The following is a 19,517-nucleotide window of genomic DNA, read 5'->3' on the forward strand; positions in this document are numbered from 1 at the left end:
AGATGGGAAAGCGCCGCAATCCAAGACAAAACCAAAAGTGGAAACGGAGCGAGATCGCCTTCTCCGCCAATGGTGCTCCAACTATTGCGAGAAGCCAGAGGATTACATTGAGAAAATGAATGCCCTCAACGAGACGGCAGCCACAGTCGAGTCTTGGGTACGATCCTCGCCAGCCGAGCCATACTACGAACGCACCAATAACGAAAATGAGGTCAGGAGCAAAAAGCGTTTGCAGAAACTGTGCGATCTCTTTGAGGACGAGCTACTTAAGCGAGCAGATCGAGTGCGCAAGACATTGCCTGTCTATGCGCCGCCTCCGAGGAAGGCGCGACGTCGCGTCCGCAAGCACAAACACAAGTCGGAGGCCTGCTCATCGTCGTCCGATGACGACTCGGACGAAGACGGCTTCAAGGTCGAGCAGGACTGCTGCATGGAGGAGTTGTCGCGCAAGGTGCAGCATAAGCAGCGTGTTCATGCCGATCTCTGGCACAACGATGCGGGCGAGATGAATGACGGTCCCCTATGTCGCTGCTCTGCCAAGTCGCGCCGCAGCGGCATCCGGCATGGCATCTATCCCGGAGAGACCGGCTACAAGCTGTGCGACAAGGCCACAAACAACGCCGCCCACCAACTTTCTGACCAAGACGCCAACTATTATCAAACACGATGAGCACGAGTTTCTCTTCGAGGGATTCTCGCTGCTGTCACACGTGCGCCTCACCGATCTGCCGGTCTGCAAGGTGATTCGCTTCAATATAGAGTACACAATTGAATACGACGAGGAGAAGATGCCCGACAACTTCACCATTCACGAGCTGGACCTTTTTTGTAAGCATGCATGAGCCATCATTTTCAGTTCTTCATTGATTATTCTCTCCCCTTTGCATCTCAGTCAAATACCTGTTTCACGAGCTGCTGGAGCTGGTTGACTTTAACCTGGAGCCCAATACTGGAGCTGATGGTGTTGAATCCTGCCCAGCGTTTCATTTCCTCCCCCGGTTCGTGCGTGACCTGCCCGACAATGGCAAAGAGGTGTTGGCGATCTGTGAGGTACTCAAGAATCTGCTGGACAACTCGGCCGAACTGGTGGAGCGGCAGCAGTTGCTTCACCTGAACCAGATCAGTCAGAGCGAATGGCAGACCTATGTGGACTTTATAAAGGGCATGCTGGTGACCAAGCCGGGCCACAAGCCATGCTCGTTGCGTGTGGACCAGTTGGACAGGAACAACTCGGACTTGCCCGAGTGCGTGCACCACGAGTCGGGTATCTCGCATCCGGCCATTGTGCACTTTGGCATACGTCCTCCCCAGTTGAGCTATGCGGGCAATCCGGAGTACCAGAAGGCCTGGCGTGATTCCGGCATTTAATGGCAAACATGTCGAAGCCCTCGTTCAAGGACAAACGCAAGCTAGAGGATAAGGAGCAGCGGCTGCAGGAGATGCGCACTCAGGGACGGACGAAGCGCAACATCATGGTAGCCATCAGCTCGGAGGGTTTCTTTCGAACCGGCATCATGTGCGACATTGTGCAGCATGCCATGCTGATACCCGTGCTGACGTGTCATTTGCGCTTCCACATGTCGCTGGACCTGCTCGAGGAGAGCATTGGCTACCAATTCAAGAATCGCTATCTTCTGCAGCTGGCGCTGACGCATCCCTCGTACAAGGAGAACTACGGCACCAATCCGGACCATGCTCGCAACTCGCTCACCAACTGTGGCATACGGCAGCCGGAGTACGGGGACCGCAAGATCCACTACATGAACACAAGGAAGCGGGGCATCAACACGCTGGTCAGAATTATGTCCCGCTTTGGCAAGGATCAGGAGACCGTTTCGAATATCACCCACAACGAACGCCTGGAGTTCCTGGGCGACGCTGTCGTTCGAATAAAATAAAATTGAATACGCTGTGGTCTGTGCCAAAAAAAGCTGTAAGAAGCAGATCACCCACGATCAGCCGAATGTCCCCTGCTGGCTCTGCGACAGCGTAGTGCACGCAAAATGCGCTGGATTTTCTGGCCTCGTGAGTGATGCTATAGCCAAACGTAATGGCTTGCATTACAGTTGCGAGGCATGCCGTGCGGTGGAGAAAGACATGGTGGCTTTCATGAGGCAGACGCGGAGTGGCTTTAAGGAGCTGACCGTTGGTTTTAAAAACCAATACGATCGGCTCCTAGCCATGGAGGCTCAGTTTAGCGGTTTAAAACTGCTGAATGAGTCTCCGAGGCGCAAAAAGGTCACTCCGCGGGATCTGCAATTGCCAACCGTCACTCAGCCGTGCGCCGCCGAAAAACTGACTCCGACCACTCCAAGTGTGCAGCAGTTGATCTCGTTTGCCACTCCAAGGGCAACGACAGCTGCTGGCGATGCAGATTCGGTAGCCGAATTCATCGCCTCGGAGAATGTGCAGCCAAGTACGTCTGCAGCGTCCGTGTCCGTGGTGTCCGCAAGTTCGCTAGTTGTCCCGTCTATCCCGATCCCACCAGTAAATAGACGTTCCGGACCTCCGGATATTGCCACCACAGGTACTAGGCCTGTGGTGACTAAACCACTGGAGGGAGTCCCACCAAAACGACAAGTTTTTGTTTCCCGGCTGGCCCCTGACCTCACATCTAATGATGTAATTGCTTTTATTCAAAGCAAAATAAAAGCCGTGGGTTTAAAGGTGGAGAAATTTAACTTCTCTTATGCCAGGGAGATAGCCTCGTTTAAGATAAGCATCTCCCCAACTCAATTTGACACCATTTGCTCCGCCAAATTTTGGCCGGAGCATTTGGTGGTGAAGGAGTTTAAGGCTAAGAAGAAGAATAGGCCCCCCATATCCCTTCCAAATCTTTCCAGTGTGCCACCCTCAAACTCAACTTCCTCTTCCTCAACTTCCCGTCTTGCTTCCACCTTTCCAAAAAACTAACTTCTCTTTTAGTAACCTATCAGAATGTAAGAGGCTTGCGTAGTAAGCTCAGCATTCTTTTCCGGGATAGTGTTGCATTTGCTTCCCACGTTATTGTGTTTACTGAAACCTGGTTAAAGCCGGACATTCTTAGTTCCGAGGTTTTGGCAGGTCGGTACACAACTTTTAGAAAGGACCGTTCGTCTCGACGGGCAGGGGGGGTTCTAATTGCAGTGGACTCTTACTTCACGTCGGAACACTTTACAGTCCAAGTTCAACAGGAACTGGAATTCCTGTGTGTAAAACTGATTCTTCCCGCTTTCGCTATATTCATTACTTGCTCGTATATCCCACCTTCTTCGGATATTTCAATTTATGAGCAGCACTTGTCCGCTTTAACCGCTGTTTCTTCCTCGCTATCTGATAAAGATCGTATGATAGTTCTTGGTGACTTAAACTTGCCAGGAACTGTTTGGTCTTCGGTAAACGAGTCTAGTATCCTAGTGCCCATGTCACGACATGACTTTGTTGACGGCTTGCTTGACCTATCCCTGTCTCAAGTCAACCATGTGAAAAATTCCTTGGGTCGATTGCTTGATCTGTGCTTTGTATTGGATCCGACCATAGTGTTGTTAACCCGAGCCCTTCCGCTCACTATACCTGAAGACGCCTACCACCCTACTTTCGAGGTGTCGCTAGATATAGGACCAACTGTATTGGATCGGTCGAGTAGGCTGCCCGAACGTGTCCGCTGCTTTCGTAAAGCCGAGTTTGCGAAGCTTAATAACCTCATTAGGGATTTTGATTGGTCCGCTTTGTACTTGTGCACTGATATCATAAAAGGCACAAACATTTTTTACAATGCTCTTGGCACATTTTTCGATTCTTGTGTCCCGCTTTCTTGTCCGACTAGATCTGGAAAACCCCCTTGGTTTACCAAAGAGTTATCCAGTCTAAAAAACTTAAAATCAAGACTTTATAAAAAATTTCAAGAAGTGGGTTCTCCTACTTCTCACTCTCGCTATTTATTAGCTCGGTCAAACTTTTCAGTTCTTAATGCTCAATGCTATAAGAACTACCTATCTCGATGCAGGATACGTTTTTCTCAGGACCCTAAACAGTTTTACAGCTTCGTAAACAGTAAGCGTAGAACGGCCGCACACCCATCCTCGCTATCATTTTGTAATACGTCGGCAAATAATGATCAGGCAATTGCCGATCTTTTTGCCCAATTCTTCCAAACCACCTATTCTGAGGAAAGCTACTCTGGTCATCCGTACCCATACGGTTTACCGAGGTCGAACGGCATTTTCAGTCCCTTGTTGAATGAATGTTCCCTACTTCATGATCTTCGACTAGTTAAGCCGGTGTTTTCACCGGGTCCAGACGGGGTTCCAGGTTGTGTACTCAGGTACTGCGCCGAGGCTCTGTGTGGACCTTTGCTTAAACTATTCACCCTATCCATTGATTCTTCTTGCTTCCCCCCGATCTGGAAGGAATCGTTTATAATTCCTCTCCATAAAAAAGGTAGCAAGTCTGATGCAAAAAATTATAGAGGTATAGCAAAGTTATCCGCTATTCCTAAAATGTTTGAGAGGGTTTTAACTCCTCACTTGCAACATCGCTGCAAGTCACTTATATCTCCAACTCAGCATGGATTTATAAGGCGGCGATCAACCACCACGAACTTGTTAGAGTTTACCTCTTTCATTATTAAAGGCTTTCAATGTAACTTACAGACGGATGTTATTTACACCGACTTTAGTAAAGCATTCGACTCTGTAAACCATTCCCTTTTAGCGCATAAACTTGACCTTTTATGGTTTCCGCCCAACCTCCTGAGATGGATTTCTAGCTATCTTTGTTGTAGGTCTCAAAGAGTCCTCTTCAAAAACTCCCTCTCTTTACCAGTAAAGGTTTCTTCGGGAGTACCACAAGGCAGCCATCTAGGCCCCTTACTCTTCACACTCTTTATTAATGACTTACCTTCAGTATTAACATACTCTCGAGTACTTATGTATGCGGATGATGTTAAACTCTGTGTCCAGTACAAGGACATTTCATTTCATTCTCGCTTGCAATCCGATCTCAATAACTTTCAGTCATGGTGTTGTGCAAACTTGTTACACCTTAATGCCTCGAAATGCAAAGTTATGACATTTCATCATTCTAGCCCTTTGTTGGCTCCCTACACCCTATTTGGTGGTTCTCTTGAGAGAATTACCCTGGTGGATGATCTGGGTGTTATGTTAGACCCCAAGTTAAAGTTTTCCGAACACATTTCTACCATGGTAAATAAGGCCAGGGGCGTGCTTGGGTTTATAAAGAGGTGGTGTTTATATAACAAAGACTCTCTATACCTCGCTTGTTCGTCCGATCTTAGAATACGGCTCCTGTGTATGGTGCCCTCAGTACAAAGTACACCAGGACCGTATAGAATCAGTACAGAAAAAATTTTTACTCTTTGCTCTGCGGGGCCTTAACTGGGATGCGGGTGTAAGACTCCCATCTTACTCTAGTAGACTACTATTAGTAAACCTCCCATCCTTAGTTAACCGTAGAAAAATGCTTGGTGTGATATTTATGCACAACTTGATCAGGGGTGACATAGACAGCCCTGATCTGTTGAGCCGCATAAACTTCACGATTCCTATTAGACTGACTAGAAATTTTATACCGTTGTTCCTTCCACTTTGTAGATCGAATTATTCCTTGCATGAACCGTTTAGGGTCTTATGCTCGGATTATAATTCCCTCTACCATATTATATCCACCACTAATTTTCTTCCTCTTATTAAATTATTAATCCTTACACACCTTTCTAGAAATTAGTAATTGTAGTGGTATTTGTATTTTGATTGCATGCTTAGTTTCTTAGTAAGTTTAGTACTAATTTTCCTCGAATGTTAGTCTAATAGCTATCTTTCTTGCATGTTCGCGTTTGGTTCGGCTACGCACCGCGCGTCATGCGGCAGCGCCCCTCGGTCGGTTGGGCGGGAGGAGGGCTGCGTTTTGCCTGGGATCCGCGCGTAACAGCCTTCTGCTGGTGTCACACGGGCCACTTGACGGTGCAGTAACTGCATCGCCTCTTGAAAGATGCAGTCATTGCATGTCAACGTCCACAACAGTTCGATTCATTTGTTCTTCATGTTCCCAGAGCTTGAGGAGGGCGGCCTGGCCACCTACCGAGCTACCATTGTGCAAAATCAGCATTTGGCTCTGCTGGCGAAGAAACTGCAGCTAGAGGAGTTTATGCTGTATGCCCATGGTTCCGATTTGTGCCACGAACTGGAATTGCGGCATGCGATGGCCAATTGCTTTGAGGCCCTGATGGGAGCGCTTTTGCTGGACGGCGGTATCAAAGTGGCCGACGAAGTCTTCACGGAGGCATTGTTCAGGAAGGAGGGCAAACTTTTGAACATTTGGAAGAACCTGCCGGAGCATCCGCTGCAGGAACAGGAGCCTTTGGGCGATCGCCGTTGCATTGATTCTTATCGCGTCCTGAAGGATCTTACTAAGTTCGAAGACTCGATTGGACTTAAGTTCAAGCACATCCGCCTTTTGGCCCGCGCCTTCACCGACCGCTCTATCGGCTTCACCCATCTCACGCTGGGCTCCAATCAGCGGTTAGAGTTACTGGCCGACACTGTCCTCCAGTTGATAAGCTCGGAATACCTGTATCGTCACTTCCCCGAGCATCACGAGGGACATTTGTCGCTTCTACGCTCTTCGCTGGTCAATAATCGCACTCAGGCCGTGGTGTGCGATGACCTGGGCATGACCAAGTAGCCGTCTACGCTAATCCCAAAGCAGATCTAAAGACCAAAGACCGCGCTGATCTGCTGGAGGCATTTCTGGGTTCGCTATATGTCGACAAGGGTCTGCTGTTCTGCGAGCAGTTCTGCCATGTCTGCCTGTTTCCACGTCTCCAGTTGTTTATCATGAACCAGGACTGGAACGACCCAAAGTCCAAGCTGCAGCAATGTTGCCTCACACTCCGCACTATGGACGGCGGGGAGCCGGACATACCCTACTACAAGGTGGTCGAGGCCAGTGGTCCGACCAACACGCGTATCTACAAGGTGGCTGTCTACTTCCGATCAAAGCGCTTGGCCACCTCTAGTGGTGCCTCCATTCAGCAGGCCGAGATGAACGCAGCAAAGCAGGCCTTGGAGAACTCGCGGGACCTTTTCCCGCAGTTGGATCACCAGAAACGGGTGATTGCCAAAAGCATTAAGAAGCAGACGGGCAGCGAGGTGGACAACGATGCCGACAAACAGCAGGACGAGGACAAGGCCAAGAAGCCCAAATATACGGCGGTCCTGCAGGATTAATCCCACTTGCCCAAGCAGTATCGCATGCATGAAAACATCTCCAGCGACGAGTTACCGGAGGATGATGAACTTGACAATGGCACAGCAAAGAGTCCGACTGGTAAGTACTCGAAGCAACTTTGGATGATGCAACAGTTGGTAATCGTTTATTTCCACGGAGTGGAGTCGACACCGACAGCAGCAGTGACAGCGACAGCGACGACTCTAAAATAACTCCCAAGCGCCGTCGCCGCATGCCATCCTCGCCATCGTCCTCATCGCCATTATCTTAGAAGTCGACTAGATGTGTACTTAACTTCTTTCAAAGTCGCTTGCATTTCCAAAATGTACTTTAACTAAAACGTAGCTCTGCCAAAATAAATTAATTCGAAACAAAATTAATTTTTGTAAATATTTTAGCCAATTGAAACAAAACATGAATGCTCTACGAATTAGGAGCCCAACAATGTGAAATGCTTTCTCATTTCATGGAAGTTTCACGTCCAGTGCTATTTGAAGAGGGACAATCGTCGCCCCAGCCCGGTGCGTCCGGCACCACCAAGAGCGGAGGTTACATGGCTCATTTCGGGCAGGCCGGAAATGTCTCCACGTGCGGCCAGTGATGGTGGGGAGCTGAGCAGTCGTGTGGCCACACGTTGTATATCAGCGGCGGACACTTTCTCTGTAAAAGTGAGCATTTACGAAAACAGTTTAATCTTCGCAGGGCACTCTACTTACCTATCTCCTTAATGAAATGCTCTGGCCGCTTGCGATGCCCAGACACGAGCACCTGACGCCCGACATCCTCGAACACTACTGGTCGCGATTCCAGGTTCATCAGTAGCATCGATTGCAGCTGTATTTTCGAGCGCATCAACTCCTCGCGACCCGGCTCGGCTGCCATGCTCAACAGTTCGCGTATTATCACCTCGACCATGTCGTTCAAGTGCTGCGGCGGTGCACTGCCGTGTATGCAGAACAAGCCGCTGTCGGTATAGGCATGATTGTATGCCGTGGCACTGTACATCCAATGGTAGCGATTTAGGACTTTGGTGTAGAGGCGCGAGTACATGCCCTTGCCAGGACCGCCGGAAGAGAAGGAGCCCCCGCCACCCATCATTATGTTGAGCACGCAGAGGGGCACAAAGTCTGGATCCTGGTGAGCGCATCCTTCAAAGCCAAGGACGACATGCGCCAGTTCTGGCAGGCACGCCGCCGCATAAATGGGAATTTCGCATTGCTCCTAGTAATAATATAAATAGCTTTGTTATATATAGATAACGGAAAGTTGCAATAATATACAACGCTCACCTTCACAATACCGCCAGTGTACTGGGCAATAGATGTGTCTACTTCTTTAGGTCCCACGTTGCTTTCTGGCTCGCTCTCCCAGATGGCTTCCTCTTCTACAAAGTACTTCCTCACGTGCTCCACCAGTTCGTCGTGATCCACCTGCAATAACGAGCGTTACTTAAAGTGGAAAAGTAATAAGAAAAACAACTTACACCAACGCCTGCGAAAACCATGCGGCTGGGAGAGTGATGATGCTTCAGGTAGTTCATTAGCACAGCCCGATTTATGCTTTCCAGAGTCTCTGGAGGGCAAAGCTTTGGCAGGCCTAGAGTATTGTCCCTGTAGGCAGCCGCGTGTATCATGTCCATCAGTATCGGTTCCTGCTCGGGGCGCATGCCCAGCGTCTCCAGCTCGAAGCTGACAGCACGCGCTGCTAGATTCACCTCCTGCTCGCTTATCGTGGGTCGCAGAGTGACATCCGCCAAGAGACGCGTAACCGAGTCAATGGCCCTGCTGTCAATGCTGGCAGCATAGATGATGGTATCGCGCGAGGTCTGACAGTCGCAGATGCCACCGTTCTTCTCCAGCTCTTTCAGTATGGCATCTCTGTTGGGAAAGTTAACTGTGGACTTTGGAATAGAACGAAAATTAAGGATTGTCCAACATATTTCAAAGCAGACTTACATTGAAGGCTAGCTTTTCCAGAAAATGCGACACACCTCCGGGATAGGCCACCTCATAGCGTGGGCCCGAGTTTATAACCAGCCCGACAGTACAGAATTGTCCGTAGCGCGGCTCCGAGGCAATGTGCAGTCCATTGGAAAGAGTCGTTACCTTTGTGACGGCACTCTCAGCCATTGGCTCTGCGTATACAGCCTCCGGCATGTTTGGCAGTGGTTCTGTTAGTGGTGGAAGGTGCGTTACGATTTCCTTCGACGGCGTATTAACCTTGTTGTGGCCATCTTTGTCTCGCACGCCGCCAGTGATTCTCCCTATGCCAGTGCCACTGCCAATTTCATCGCTGCCAACTTTCGTAACTTTGGTGGCGAAACGACGTGGAAATCTGCGAAATAAGCGTCAAAAGATCATGATTATATTCGCCGGGTCTGACATGCACACCCCCCCAACCCCAACCTCCACTCCACCCAAATATACACGATTCTTACGTGCGCCAGGAGTGCTTGAGCGTTTTCAGCATGCCGATGCCTCGCGCGTTCATTTTGCTGCAGGTTTGGTGTTGTAACCGATATCTTCAAATTTGTATAACTTAAAATTGAATTTGATTCAAAAACATATTCTATTTTATTTCGGAATCAAAAATGTGCGAAGGAATGAATTTTGACTCTTCTTCTGACCGAAATACGTCACAAAGTTCAAAATATACCGTAAATGTATTGAGGAATGATTTATATTATAGGTGCATCATATTCCTCGTTTTTGATGTTCGGTTGAATATTACTAGCTAGCTAAGACTCTCAGCTTCAGACTCTTAATTTTATCCGATTATTAAATCAATTTCGCACAAGACTGGTTAAATTTAAGCTTTCATTCTTATTGGACTGTTCATAAAATAAGGTTTAAACAAAAACAGTCAACAAAAATGTTCAATAAATTAATTTCTTTACGTAGTAACTAAATGCTAACTACTCATTTGCTACATATTAACTACATTTTCATGTAACTACCAAAATCGACACCTTAAGGGGAATTGTGTAAGTGTTTGGCCGTTTTTTTCATATAAGCCCCATGGAAGCGACATTTTTTAACTAATTAAGATTTTGATGGCAAACAGTCAGAAGTTCGATGCTGACTACGAATTAGTATTCGATGTGGCCTGGGACATGGCTGTAAATGGCATTTCTACACGATTTCTACATTGATGCATTGGAGAAGAGGGTGAGTCAATAGCGCGTCTTAAAATATACTGGAAAATACTAGAAAAATATTATGAAATTGCAAGGTGTGTGAGATGGACACGGTGGCAAGAAAATCAGTGTAACCGCGGATTTATTGAGAAAATATACCGTCCGACCCTCAGATATATATCAAAATATACGATCTCATCTTAGGTTAGGTTAGGTTAACCCGGACGGCCCTCAGCGGGGCTACGCATAGGCCAATATGGCCCTTAGTTATCCGGATGGGGGTGTGTATGAACCGTCGCGGGAGTGTTAATGTGGTTTTAAAAAGTCCCCGAGAATCGAGGTGTTTTTAGCATAGGCCAGCAGTTCCTGTGGCGTCCTTTTGGAGGCATCTTCCAGTGATGCCAACACTGGGGCGCCCAGGTATCTCCTCCTTGCCCTTGAGAGAGCCGGACAGTTGCAGATGAGATGTTCCAGGGTTTCGATAGCCCCAGGTTCCTCACATTTCCTACAACTGTCTCTGTTGGTGATGCCTAGCTTTGCTGCATGTGCAGCAGCCAGACAGTGACCTGTTAGTATCCCCACTAGCAATCTTTCGTGGTAGGTGCAGTAGGTAGTGGCTAAGTTTCTCGCTGCGCTCCTTGCACATTATCTTCGAGGTTCTGCAGGTGCTGGTACTCCTCCACCTGCTATCAGTCTGTGCTCTAGCCTGCTTCTCTAGATCGACTTGCAGCGTTCTGAGGGAGACAGGCACGTTCTCGGTTCTCCTATTCTCCAGCCCGACGCCTTCCTTAGCTAGTACGTCCGCCGCTTCGTTTCGTTCGATGCCCTGGTGGCTGGGAACCCAATAGATCCGCACTGTCTTTCTCATCTTAATAATATACCGAAAATATTCTGACAAATGTAAATTCTATTATTCACATTCCTTGATTTTGATATTCCGTTGAATAATGCTGACCAACTAAAACCCTTAGCTCCTCCCACATAGTTTTATCCCATTGATGAAGATTGAGAGCTAAAAGAACCAATAATCGTTTCGAAGAAAGCAGATCGGCCATCGCTACTATCGACTGGATGCGAGTGGTGCGCGCCAAATAGGTATTGTTTGAAAGTGAAAAAACGAAAAGAATATAAATGCAATCCATTGGAATAAATGATGCTCGTAAGTACGATTTAAGAGCGAAGATTCAAAAAACCTGCGTATGGAACCATTTTTTCTTAGATATATCTTTGAAAAGTGTTAAAAATACCGTAACCGGTCACCCTGCTATTCTTTTTCTTCTTCCTCCTGACTTTTGCCATTCACACGTACCAGTGTTGCCCTGTTAAGTCTCCAGTCACTGCTTTTTTCCGTTATGTTATAGTAAAAAGCAACATATTTCTCATTTAAACTTTTTCTTTATTCATTATTCATTTTAGCTATGAATGACTAATCGAAATTGAATCGCCGCTTTCCATCGAACCGATAGCCATAGGCTGCTGCATTTTTTGTGTCCACCAGCGCAGGATTGCGATGTTTAAAGAAACTACCATGACCATGAGCGGGACGAGAGGTGCTATTCGGGATTCCTTCAACTTCCCGCGGATAGAAAGCCTCGAACATGCCCTCAGGTGGAAGGCAACATTCTGCTATTTTGGGATCATTTGGATCCTAGGGCTTGGCATTCATCAGTGGCATTCGGACCAACAAGAAAACAGCCAATATATTGAATATTTTTGTAACCACATTCATTATGTATCAATTACGCACGCACGCGAGCGGTTTGTTTACTTTTACTTTTCGGCTACAAGACAAGACAGAACTGAACCCGCTTAAGCCCCGTTAAGACCCGTTGCAAGCTGTGGACCAAGTAAACTTACCAATGTTGGCCAAAACGAATGGCTGGTGTAGCATTAATATGAATGTACTTATGTATGTAAATAATTTGTGTTGTTGTTGCTGCAGACAGCTGTTGAATGCTGTTTGACTTAACCGGGTTGGCAGCGCTACACAAAAAAGCTTCTCATCTGGCATCTTTGAATATAAAGTCCCCCATTCTATCCCCACATTCGCCCACATTATCAACGATTTCGCGCATCGTAAAATGTCGAATATCCACCAAGGAAAGCTGGTTGCAGATCTAACATCTTTGACCGGTAAGTTTGTGCTTCCCCGGTCAGAAATATGTATGCAAATGAGTGAGGAATTCTACCAACGCAGCAAAACGAATATACAATTCTAAGAAATGGCATTTATTTGCAAGCTGCAAGGGCAGCTGGCACCTCCTTCACCATGCTTTTTGTTTACGTTTACAATCCACTAAAATCATTTCCTGTCGAATTCACAGAAGTATAACGGATGCTTTCCACAACAATTTGAAATATAAGTTTATCAAAATGAGCAATTATTGTCATTTTGTTCCGAAATTACCTCCAATCATTTGGATTTAAGGGCAATTCACCATCGAACGTGCGTGTTACCACCCTCAAACGAAGATCATAAGTTTCTGCAGATCTAGTTCGTTGGTGTTTCGGCTACATACCTAAGCCTTGTGCAAAGTTCATTGCGACTAAACGTACAATGCATTCTGACGACCACAAAATCATCATTATCAGGGCAGACAAAAGTCCCGCTGGAAGCCATGCAAGACAATTCCATGACCATAGTGCCTTACATTCGCAGTCCCTTTAGAGGTTTTAAGCTGGAAGGCAGTTCTCAGAATTTTGCATACATATGCATGTATGTACATATTGAATTTATGAATTTGTATTGATAACCGTTAATCGCAGAGCCCCTCAATAATCATGAACGCTACCCTCCTATTCCGCTGCCAGCCTGAGAGAAGAGAACCACCAACAACATCTCAGGCGTTTGACGCCGCGGTGCAGTTTAAAGCAGCTCCGCTCTTGGAGTCTGGAAAAATCATAGTACGAGTACCTACCCATGGGTATGAGGAAGTCTATGGGGAGGAGGTTAAGAACATACACTTCGATGACCAGACCATACGCAAAGGCTTCATTTGCAAGGTTTATTCCATTCTGCTGGTAAGTACCTTCCAATGGAAACAAGTATCAATAATGGGATTGACGTTAGCTTACATTTGCAGGTACAATTGCTTTTCACCTGTGGTACTATCGCCCTTTTTCTGCACCACGAGCCAACACAAATGTTTGTGCAGAAGAATCCCGTTGTGCTCATAGTGGCCGCAGTCCTTAATATCATAGTTCTGATCATGATAGTCTGTATAGAAGGCGTCCGACGCGCTCATCCCACAAACCTTTTTTGTCTTGGAATCTTCACCGTGACAATGTCTCTGATGCTGGGCTGCGTTTCCAGCGTAATGAACGCCAACTTGGTGCTTATTGCTGTTGGAGTAACCGCGTTCCTGGTCATCGGCCTGTCTGTTGATGCCATTCAAACGAAAGTTGACTACACCGCCATGGGCGGGGTCCTAGTCACATTTGTGATGTGCATCATCGACTTTGGCTTGAGCAACCTGCTCATGCCGAGCCTCACCGAAAATATAGCCATGTCGTCTTTAATGGCCATTATTGCCTGCTTCTTCCTCATCTACGATACACAACAGATCATCGGCGGGAATCACGAATATCAGTTCAGTCCGGAGGAATACGTATTTGCCGCTCTCACACTGTACGTCGATGTGGTTCGCATTCTCGTATATATCCTACGGATTCTTCAAAAGTTCAACTAGTGGATTGCTAAAAAGATCCCACGACAGTATCCTTTCGCAAGGCAGGATCCGATCCATGCTCTCAATTTTATGGACTTATTAATGTATTTATTTGCTGTAAGATGATAAGTGATAAGTGATCGAAAAGCAGTGCCAAACCAACAGCGATCGAAACAGAATGTTACATCGCAATTGTTGCAACTAATTTTGTTCTGCGCCTGGCGCATTACGAGTGCATGCCAAAGTGCTGTATCCAAAATAGAAATACGACTGTTGCATTATTGGTAATTCAATATTTTATAAACTTAATTTTTTGGCTCGTTTTGTCCTACGGTAGTTACAATAAGTTTATTATTTAATTATACTGTATATCTGTGTGTACGTGTACGTGTATGTGTATAGTTATGGTTATTGGTATGGGTGTAACTATAAAATACAATCACAAAATGTATGCCATTTGATATACTTATGTATTTACAGGGTATTTACGTGGTAGAAAATATCTAAACAGGGGAGTTCAACGATCCTCGAAGCGAAAAACGAGTGAGTTAAACAGTAAGTTAAATAGTAAGTAACTAGGGCTTGACTAAAGGGGTTGGTTGTATCGATAAGCTGCACGAGTGAGTCTGCTGCTTTGATCAGGTCCTGATCATGGTATCCAGCATCTCAAGTGTAGGGGTTGCCCAGGGATCACGATCCCATCATCGAAAAGATGGGACTAGCATGCGTGCTAGATAAACTAGATTAAAGACTTTTATTCGGTTTAAGGTTTTGCAAATTGCCATCAAGCTTGCTTTGATCTACCGGCTCCTGAGTCTCCTGAGTGTCTGCGTGTCTGTCTGCGGATGCTCGTATAAAATGTTATATCAAATGCTGATCATACTCCTGCCTGCGCTCAGTCCTCCGTGAACGGATGATCGGATGTCTCGCTGCTGTTGCGACGTCGACTCTCCAGAATGCGTGTTGCCTGCTCCAGGGTCTCCTTGTAGAACATGTTCTTGGCATCGTCGCTGGGCAGCGAGTACTTCGAGTTGTCCCAGCGCCAAGTCAGACCCAGCACAATGTTGAAGGCGGATACATCGTAGCCATGGCAGCCGGAGTAGCGATACAGGGGCTTCTTGTTGAACTTGCAGCCGTTCGATTGGGCACCTGGGACAGATACCGCGTACAGAAAAATACAAATTAGATAAACGATTAACTGGAAAAAGCTGTGCTTATCAACTACAAAATTATCATCTAGCAAAGTGCCAATTAGGCAATATCAGCAGTTTAGTTTTTGTCGAGTGATAAAATGGACACGGCGGACCCAATAGGAGCGGGAAAATCATCGATCCAGGACACGGCCATTCAATGCGAACTACTGCTCCCACAAGGGCACCGCCAGAGGACCTACGTATTTGACGTAGCAGACATTCGCCTGAGACGCCGTCTAGTGGGCCGCTTCTATGGATTGCTAGTCGTAGGCCACACACTCCGCGGAATCTGCAACAAAACAGCATCCCATTCATCCATTCGCATTCCCGTTGCAGCTTCAGGTGGCCTGCACACTGCCCTGCCTGAGGGGGATGTTGGCCTACCCACCGCCCTATCCCGGAGCGGTTGTTTCGTTTTCCTATCTGATGACCCTCTTCCTCTACACGTGCTTCTATATGTGGCGCGATTGGCAGCGACCGGCACCCTACAACTACCTCGTCCTGCTCCTCAGCACGGCGACCAGCTCGCTGAACCGCAGCTTCTATCTGATGTACTTGGTCACGTCGCATTGGGTGAGTGGACATCGGTGTGGCATAGCAGTGGTCGGGCGGTGATTCAATGGTATATCACCCTAATGGCGGAGCTACTGGCGCTGATGCTCTACTCGGCACAGGATCGCTACAGATTTACCCAGGCTCGAAGCATTCTCATAATATTCCTCGTCTTTTCCATGTTTTCCCTGATGGCCTATAGGCTGGACCTGCTCTTCAAATAGTCTACAGCATGACCTGCACATTCGAGGCCTGGTATGTGATCTACGACACCCACTTGATGCTCTGCGGACAACATGGTTACATGATTGGAGCCGAGGAATATGTCTATGCCGCCGGCAGCATGCACTGCGATATCCCCAGGTGCTTCTGGAGGCTGCTGAAAATGATGATCCTAAGCAAGTTCGTCGAGGCTTTTCGCTGGATACAGGGCTGCTTCACCACTGAGGTTTTTTTATCTGGCACCAGGACCCATGCACCACATGGCACCGGAATTGATTTTATTTTAAAATTAAATTTCGGCATCGAAATTTTTGGAATAAAGTCCATCCCTTCTGTTCTCGAACCATGGGCATCATTTCCCCGGTAGACATCAGTAGTCAACTTCCTGAAGCACACCCCGCAGAAGGAAAGTCGTAGGCAAGTGGCTGAGACAACGGGCGCACACGGAGGCAGGGTTTACCATGTACCAATCGATTGTCTATCATCAGTAGACAATATTCAGCAAAGCCCAATGTGGTGGCGCATTATGAAGGCGATCCCCCGAGGACTAGGCCAACTGTCTTAGCAGATGCTGAAACTCTGGTCAAACCTTCAGGAGTTTGGCGAATTCAGAGACTCAAAGAGCCATGACAGGTTCAGATCTGTGTTTAGGATTACCAACAGTCTGGAGATAGATCAAGAGGAAGTATTTTAGAAAATCGTGCTACAAATTTAACCGCAAAGAAGCGCACATATCTCAAGATAATGTAAGGTTGATCAAGGTGGATAAAACCCCTGGCGGGTATAGAAATTTTGTAGAAAAAAAATCTATAGGGAACTTCCTTCGAATCCTTTGACCTGCTCGTTTCAGCCTCGATTCAGCAGGGTCATAGAAGCCCGCGACTGGGCCCACCGTCCTTTCCATTTGAATATAAATTCCACAGAGCTGCTCCCAGCCAAATGAGAGGTTTAAGCGCAGGTCCCCAAAAGGGAAGGAAATCCAGAGAGTCATAGAGCTACCGTGTACCTCTGATTAAAAAAATGCTGGACCAACAGAAACAATAGTATAGAAATAATCTACAAAATTGGAGATTCAGTGTGACACACGATGATAAACCCGACCCGAGATGTCACTGCCACTCGGCTTTATTCGAAGTCGATACAAATTCCAAGAAATTCGATTATTACTCTCATCCGCGAGGCATGAATGAACTATTTCCAATACGGAGGATACCCAAAGGCTATCGACAATTGTCGAATCCGAATGTACGAAGATTACTGAGCTCCGGATGTGTGGCATATGCTCTCGCAGTGTTATCAGACCCTGTTCGAAGCAGAGCAGGACATGCTTATCCCATGCCAGCGAATGTGATCAGGATGATTCGGTGATTCGGTTGAGCTACCGATTGAGTGTGGCTTCCAGCTTCCGATCGGATTGATTTACACTTGCAAATCAAACAATCCAGTGCTCTGCTCTAGTCGTACTTCGGGTGAACGCATTCACTGTGTGGGATCTACAAGTTGTACCCCTGGGTGGATGTGTTTACTCGGGTATAGCATTATGTCTGTACATATTGTCGTGTTGCTAAAGGAAGAAAAGAATTGCATTACACGGCAGAATTTAGTTAGAAATGAAATGTCTGTCATCATTTGGCCATAAATCCCAAATCAGGTGGAAGTAATCATACAAATTCACCCCGATATGAGGGCCATCAAGCAAATATCGTGCAAATGGTGGTCATTAGTCCTCCAGGGGGTAGGGGCCGGACGGTAGTAGATGGTATTGTAGTTGTAGTTGGGGCTGGAGCTGGTGCGGGGTATGGTATGTGGTATGAAGGTAATTTTGATTGATTTCCCCATTCGGTTTGGGGGGAAACCGACAGCAGTCCGGTCCTTAATGACAGTCTTCCAAACTGCCCTCTGTCTCCACTCCACTCCACTCACCAATTGGATCGATGCACTCCTGGGTGAGGCAGCACTTAAGCCACGGCAGCATGATCTTCTCGGTGACAAACAGATTGTCCACGAAGAAGACCACATCGAGATCGACCATCCGCAGGAATATGAAGTCCTCGGCATCCGACTCGAAGAAGTCGAACATCTTGGGATGGGTGAGCGAGGACACCGCCGTGGGCGTGTTCCAGCCAAGGACACCGGCCACCATGCCGCGGCTCTGCAGCTTCTGCAGCTCGTGGTAGCCGCCGCGCATCCGCATGTAGTTCTCCACGAACAGCACGGACCGGGCCCGCAGCAGGGCGTCTTTTATCACAATGGGCCGGTAGGCGTGCGTCCGCTGGTCGGCGACGAACGAGGGGAACTCGGACAGGTCGTAGGTGATGACGGCGCAACGGCTGATGTTGCAGTAGGCGTTGAGGGCTTTCAGTTGCTCCTCCGACACGCCCAGGTCGTAGATGAGGAGAAGCTCGCCGGGCAGCTTGACGGCGATGTTCTGGGCCAGCAGTATGGCCGATGGCGCCTGACCCTCCTGCTCGTACGTGACAATGGTGAAGTTGCTCTTGGTGCCATTGTAAGGTGTTGTGATCCTCCTGTGCTGCCCTATCTCCTTCTCCCTCTCCCTCTCCTGGTCGTCGCCGTGTTGCGCATTGGCGCCCGCTTCTTGTGCATGCTGGCGACGCAGATAGCTGAGCTCCAGTTCCGCCTTGGTAACAGGAGCTGGGAGGTTCGTCTGCGGCAGCTGCTGATGATTCTGCTGCAGCTCCTTTTGCTGCTGCTGTGGCGAGCCATCCTTGGAGGCGGTGAATCCAAGCAGCACCAGATACTTGGCATCTATTTCGAGCTTCTTCCGCTCCAGGACCACGCGTAGGTTCTCCTGCAGGAAGTGGCAAGAAGAGCAAACGAGATTATGTAAATGAGATTGTCGCAAATTAAGTTTCAATCAAGGACAGAGATCTGACCCAGATTGCGTTCGTATAGGACTAATTTCAGGCTGCCCCACGGTGCAAGCCCCAGTGCAGTGCAATCTAGGACAGAATCGGAAACAGAGGCACTGGGGGAAGTGGCAGTGGCAGTGGCAGTGGCAGTAGCCTCGTCATGGGAGCCATATTAAAGGACCCATTTGCCGCTGCCGGAAGCTAGTGCGGGAAATCTTTTCATTCGGGCCCTCCGAGGCGGCGACCAGCCCACAACTCAGCCCAACAAATAACTCAAACTTGGCCGCGTGCGCCGCACAATGGAAAAATTTCGTGTTGATGTCAAATTCCTGTCTATTATGGCCACGGGCGAGCGTGCCACATGCCCCTAATAGTGTCTAGAGTCAGGTCTTCGGTTTGGGGCACAATAAAAGCCAGTCTATAGTCGTATCAAAAGATACCACACCCAGAAGATACGCAAACAGTTACGAATGCGATATGCGGCTCATCTGCGTGTAATTCTGATTGGATTTTCGAGTAATTCTGAACAATTTGGCTTTCTCCTCTTTCTGATTCTGTATCTGTTTGTGTATCTGACTGTTACACCAATCTAATTAAATGTAATATACCCTTTCTACTCGCTGGAGGCATATAGGGTATAATTACGCCG

General features: G+C 47.6%; 5 protein-coding genes and 1 pseudogene across 7 annotated transcripts in view; 3 read left to right on the top strand and 3 right to left on the bottom strand.

Annotated features, from left to right (window-relative positions):
* Positions 1 to 19,517, bottom strand: part of LOC117193175 — a 98,458-nt gene that overhangs the window by 14,821 nt on the left and 64,120 nt on the right. The window lies entirely within an intron of this gene.
* On the top strand, positions 453 to 1,383 carry LOC108159542 (ribonuclease 3-like). Its single transcript, XM_017292918.2, has 2 exons — positions 453 to 828; positions 893 to 1,383. Exons 1-2 carry the CDS (start codon positions 510 to 512, stop codon positions 1,366 to 1,368), a joined length of 795 nt encoding a protein of 264 aa, XP_017148407.2. The 5' UTR covers positions 453 to 509; the 3' UTR covers positions 1,369 to 1,383.
* On the bottom strand, positions 7,523 to 9,843 carry LOC108159541 (mitochondrial-processing peptidase subunit alpha-like). Its single transcript, XM_033397904.1, has 6 exons — positions 9,665 to 9,843; positions 9,183 to 9,561; positions 8,711 to 9,127; positions 8,517 to 8,657; positions 7,944 to 8,448; positions 7,523 to 7,887 (listed from the first exon to the last, which is right to left on the bottom strand). The coding sequence occupies exons 1-6, from the start codon at positions 9,715 to 9,717 to the stop codon at positions 7,715 to 7,717; spliced, it is 1,668 nt and encodes a 555-aa protein (XP_033253795.1). The 5' UTR covers positions 9,718 to 9,843; the 3' UTR covers positions 7,523 to 7,714.
* Positions 11,209 to 14,482, top strand: LOC117193172 (protein lifeguard 1-like). 2 transcript variants are annotated; one of them, XM_033397908.1, is made up of 4 exons: positions 11,209 to 11,522; positions 11,780 to 12,496; positions 13,130 to 13,384; positions 13,447 to 14,482. In XM_033397908.1, exons 3-4 carry the CDS (start codon positions 13,145 to 13,147, stop codon positions 14,050 to 14,052), a joined length of 846 nt encoding a protein of 281 aa, XP_033253799.1. In that variant the 5' UTR covers positions 11,209 to 11,522; positions 11,780 to 12,496; positions 13,130 to 13,144; the 3' UTR covers positions 14,053 to 14,482. The 2 variants fall into 2 exon arrangements, with proteins under 2 accessions (XP_033253799.1, XP_033253798.1); XM_033397907.1 differs by lacking the exons at positions 11,209 to 11,522; positions 11,780 to 12,496 and adding an exon at positions 12,660 to 13,079.
* The window catches only part of LOC117193171, a 33,688-nt gene continuing 28,480 nt past the window's right edge, over positions 14,310 to 19,517 (bottom strand). Inside the window, exons 4-5 of one of the 2 annotated variants that reach the window (XM_033397905.1) lie at positions 17,922 to 18,807; positions 14,310 to 15,180 (exon numbers count right to left, since the gene is read on the bottom strand). In XM_033397905.1, coding sequence (XP_033253796.1) covers positions 14,927 to 15,180; positions 17,922 to 18,807 — 1,140 coding nt within the window. In that variant the 3' untranslated portion in view covers positions 14,310 to 14,926. Of the gene's footprint in view, positions 15,181 to 16,823; positions 17,563 to 17,921; positions 18,808 to 19,517 lie in introns of those variants that run through there. The other variant, XM_033397906.1, reaches the window with a different exon arrangement.
* On the top strand, positions 15,323 to 16,692 carry LOC117192844 (annotated as a pseudogene).

The sequence above is a fragment of the Drosophila miranda genome (assembly GCF_003369915.1).
Source record: "Drosophila miranda strain MSH22 chromosome Y unlocalized genomic scaffold, D.miranda_PacBio2.1 Contig_Y2_pilon, whole genome shotgun sequence".
NCBI lineage: Eukaryota > Metazoa > Arthropoda > Insecta > Diptera > Drosophilidae > Drosophila > Drosophila miranda.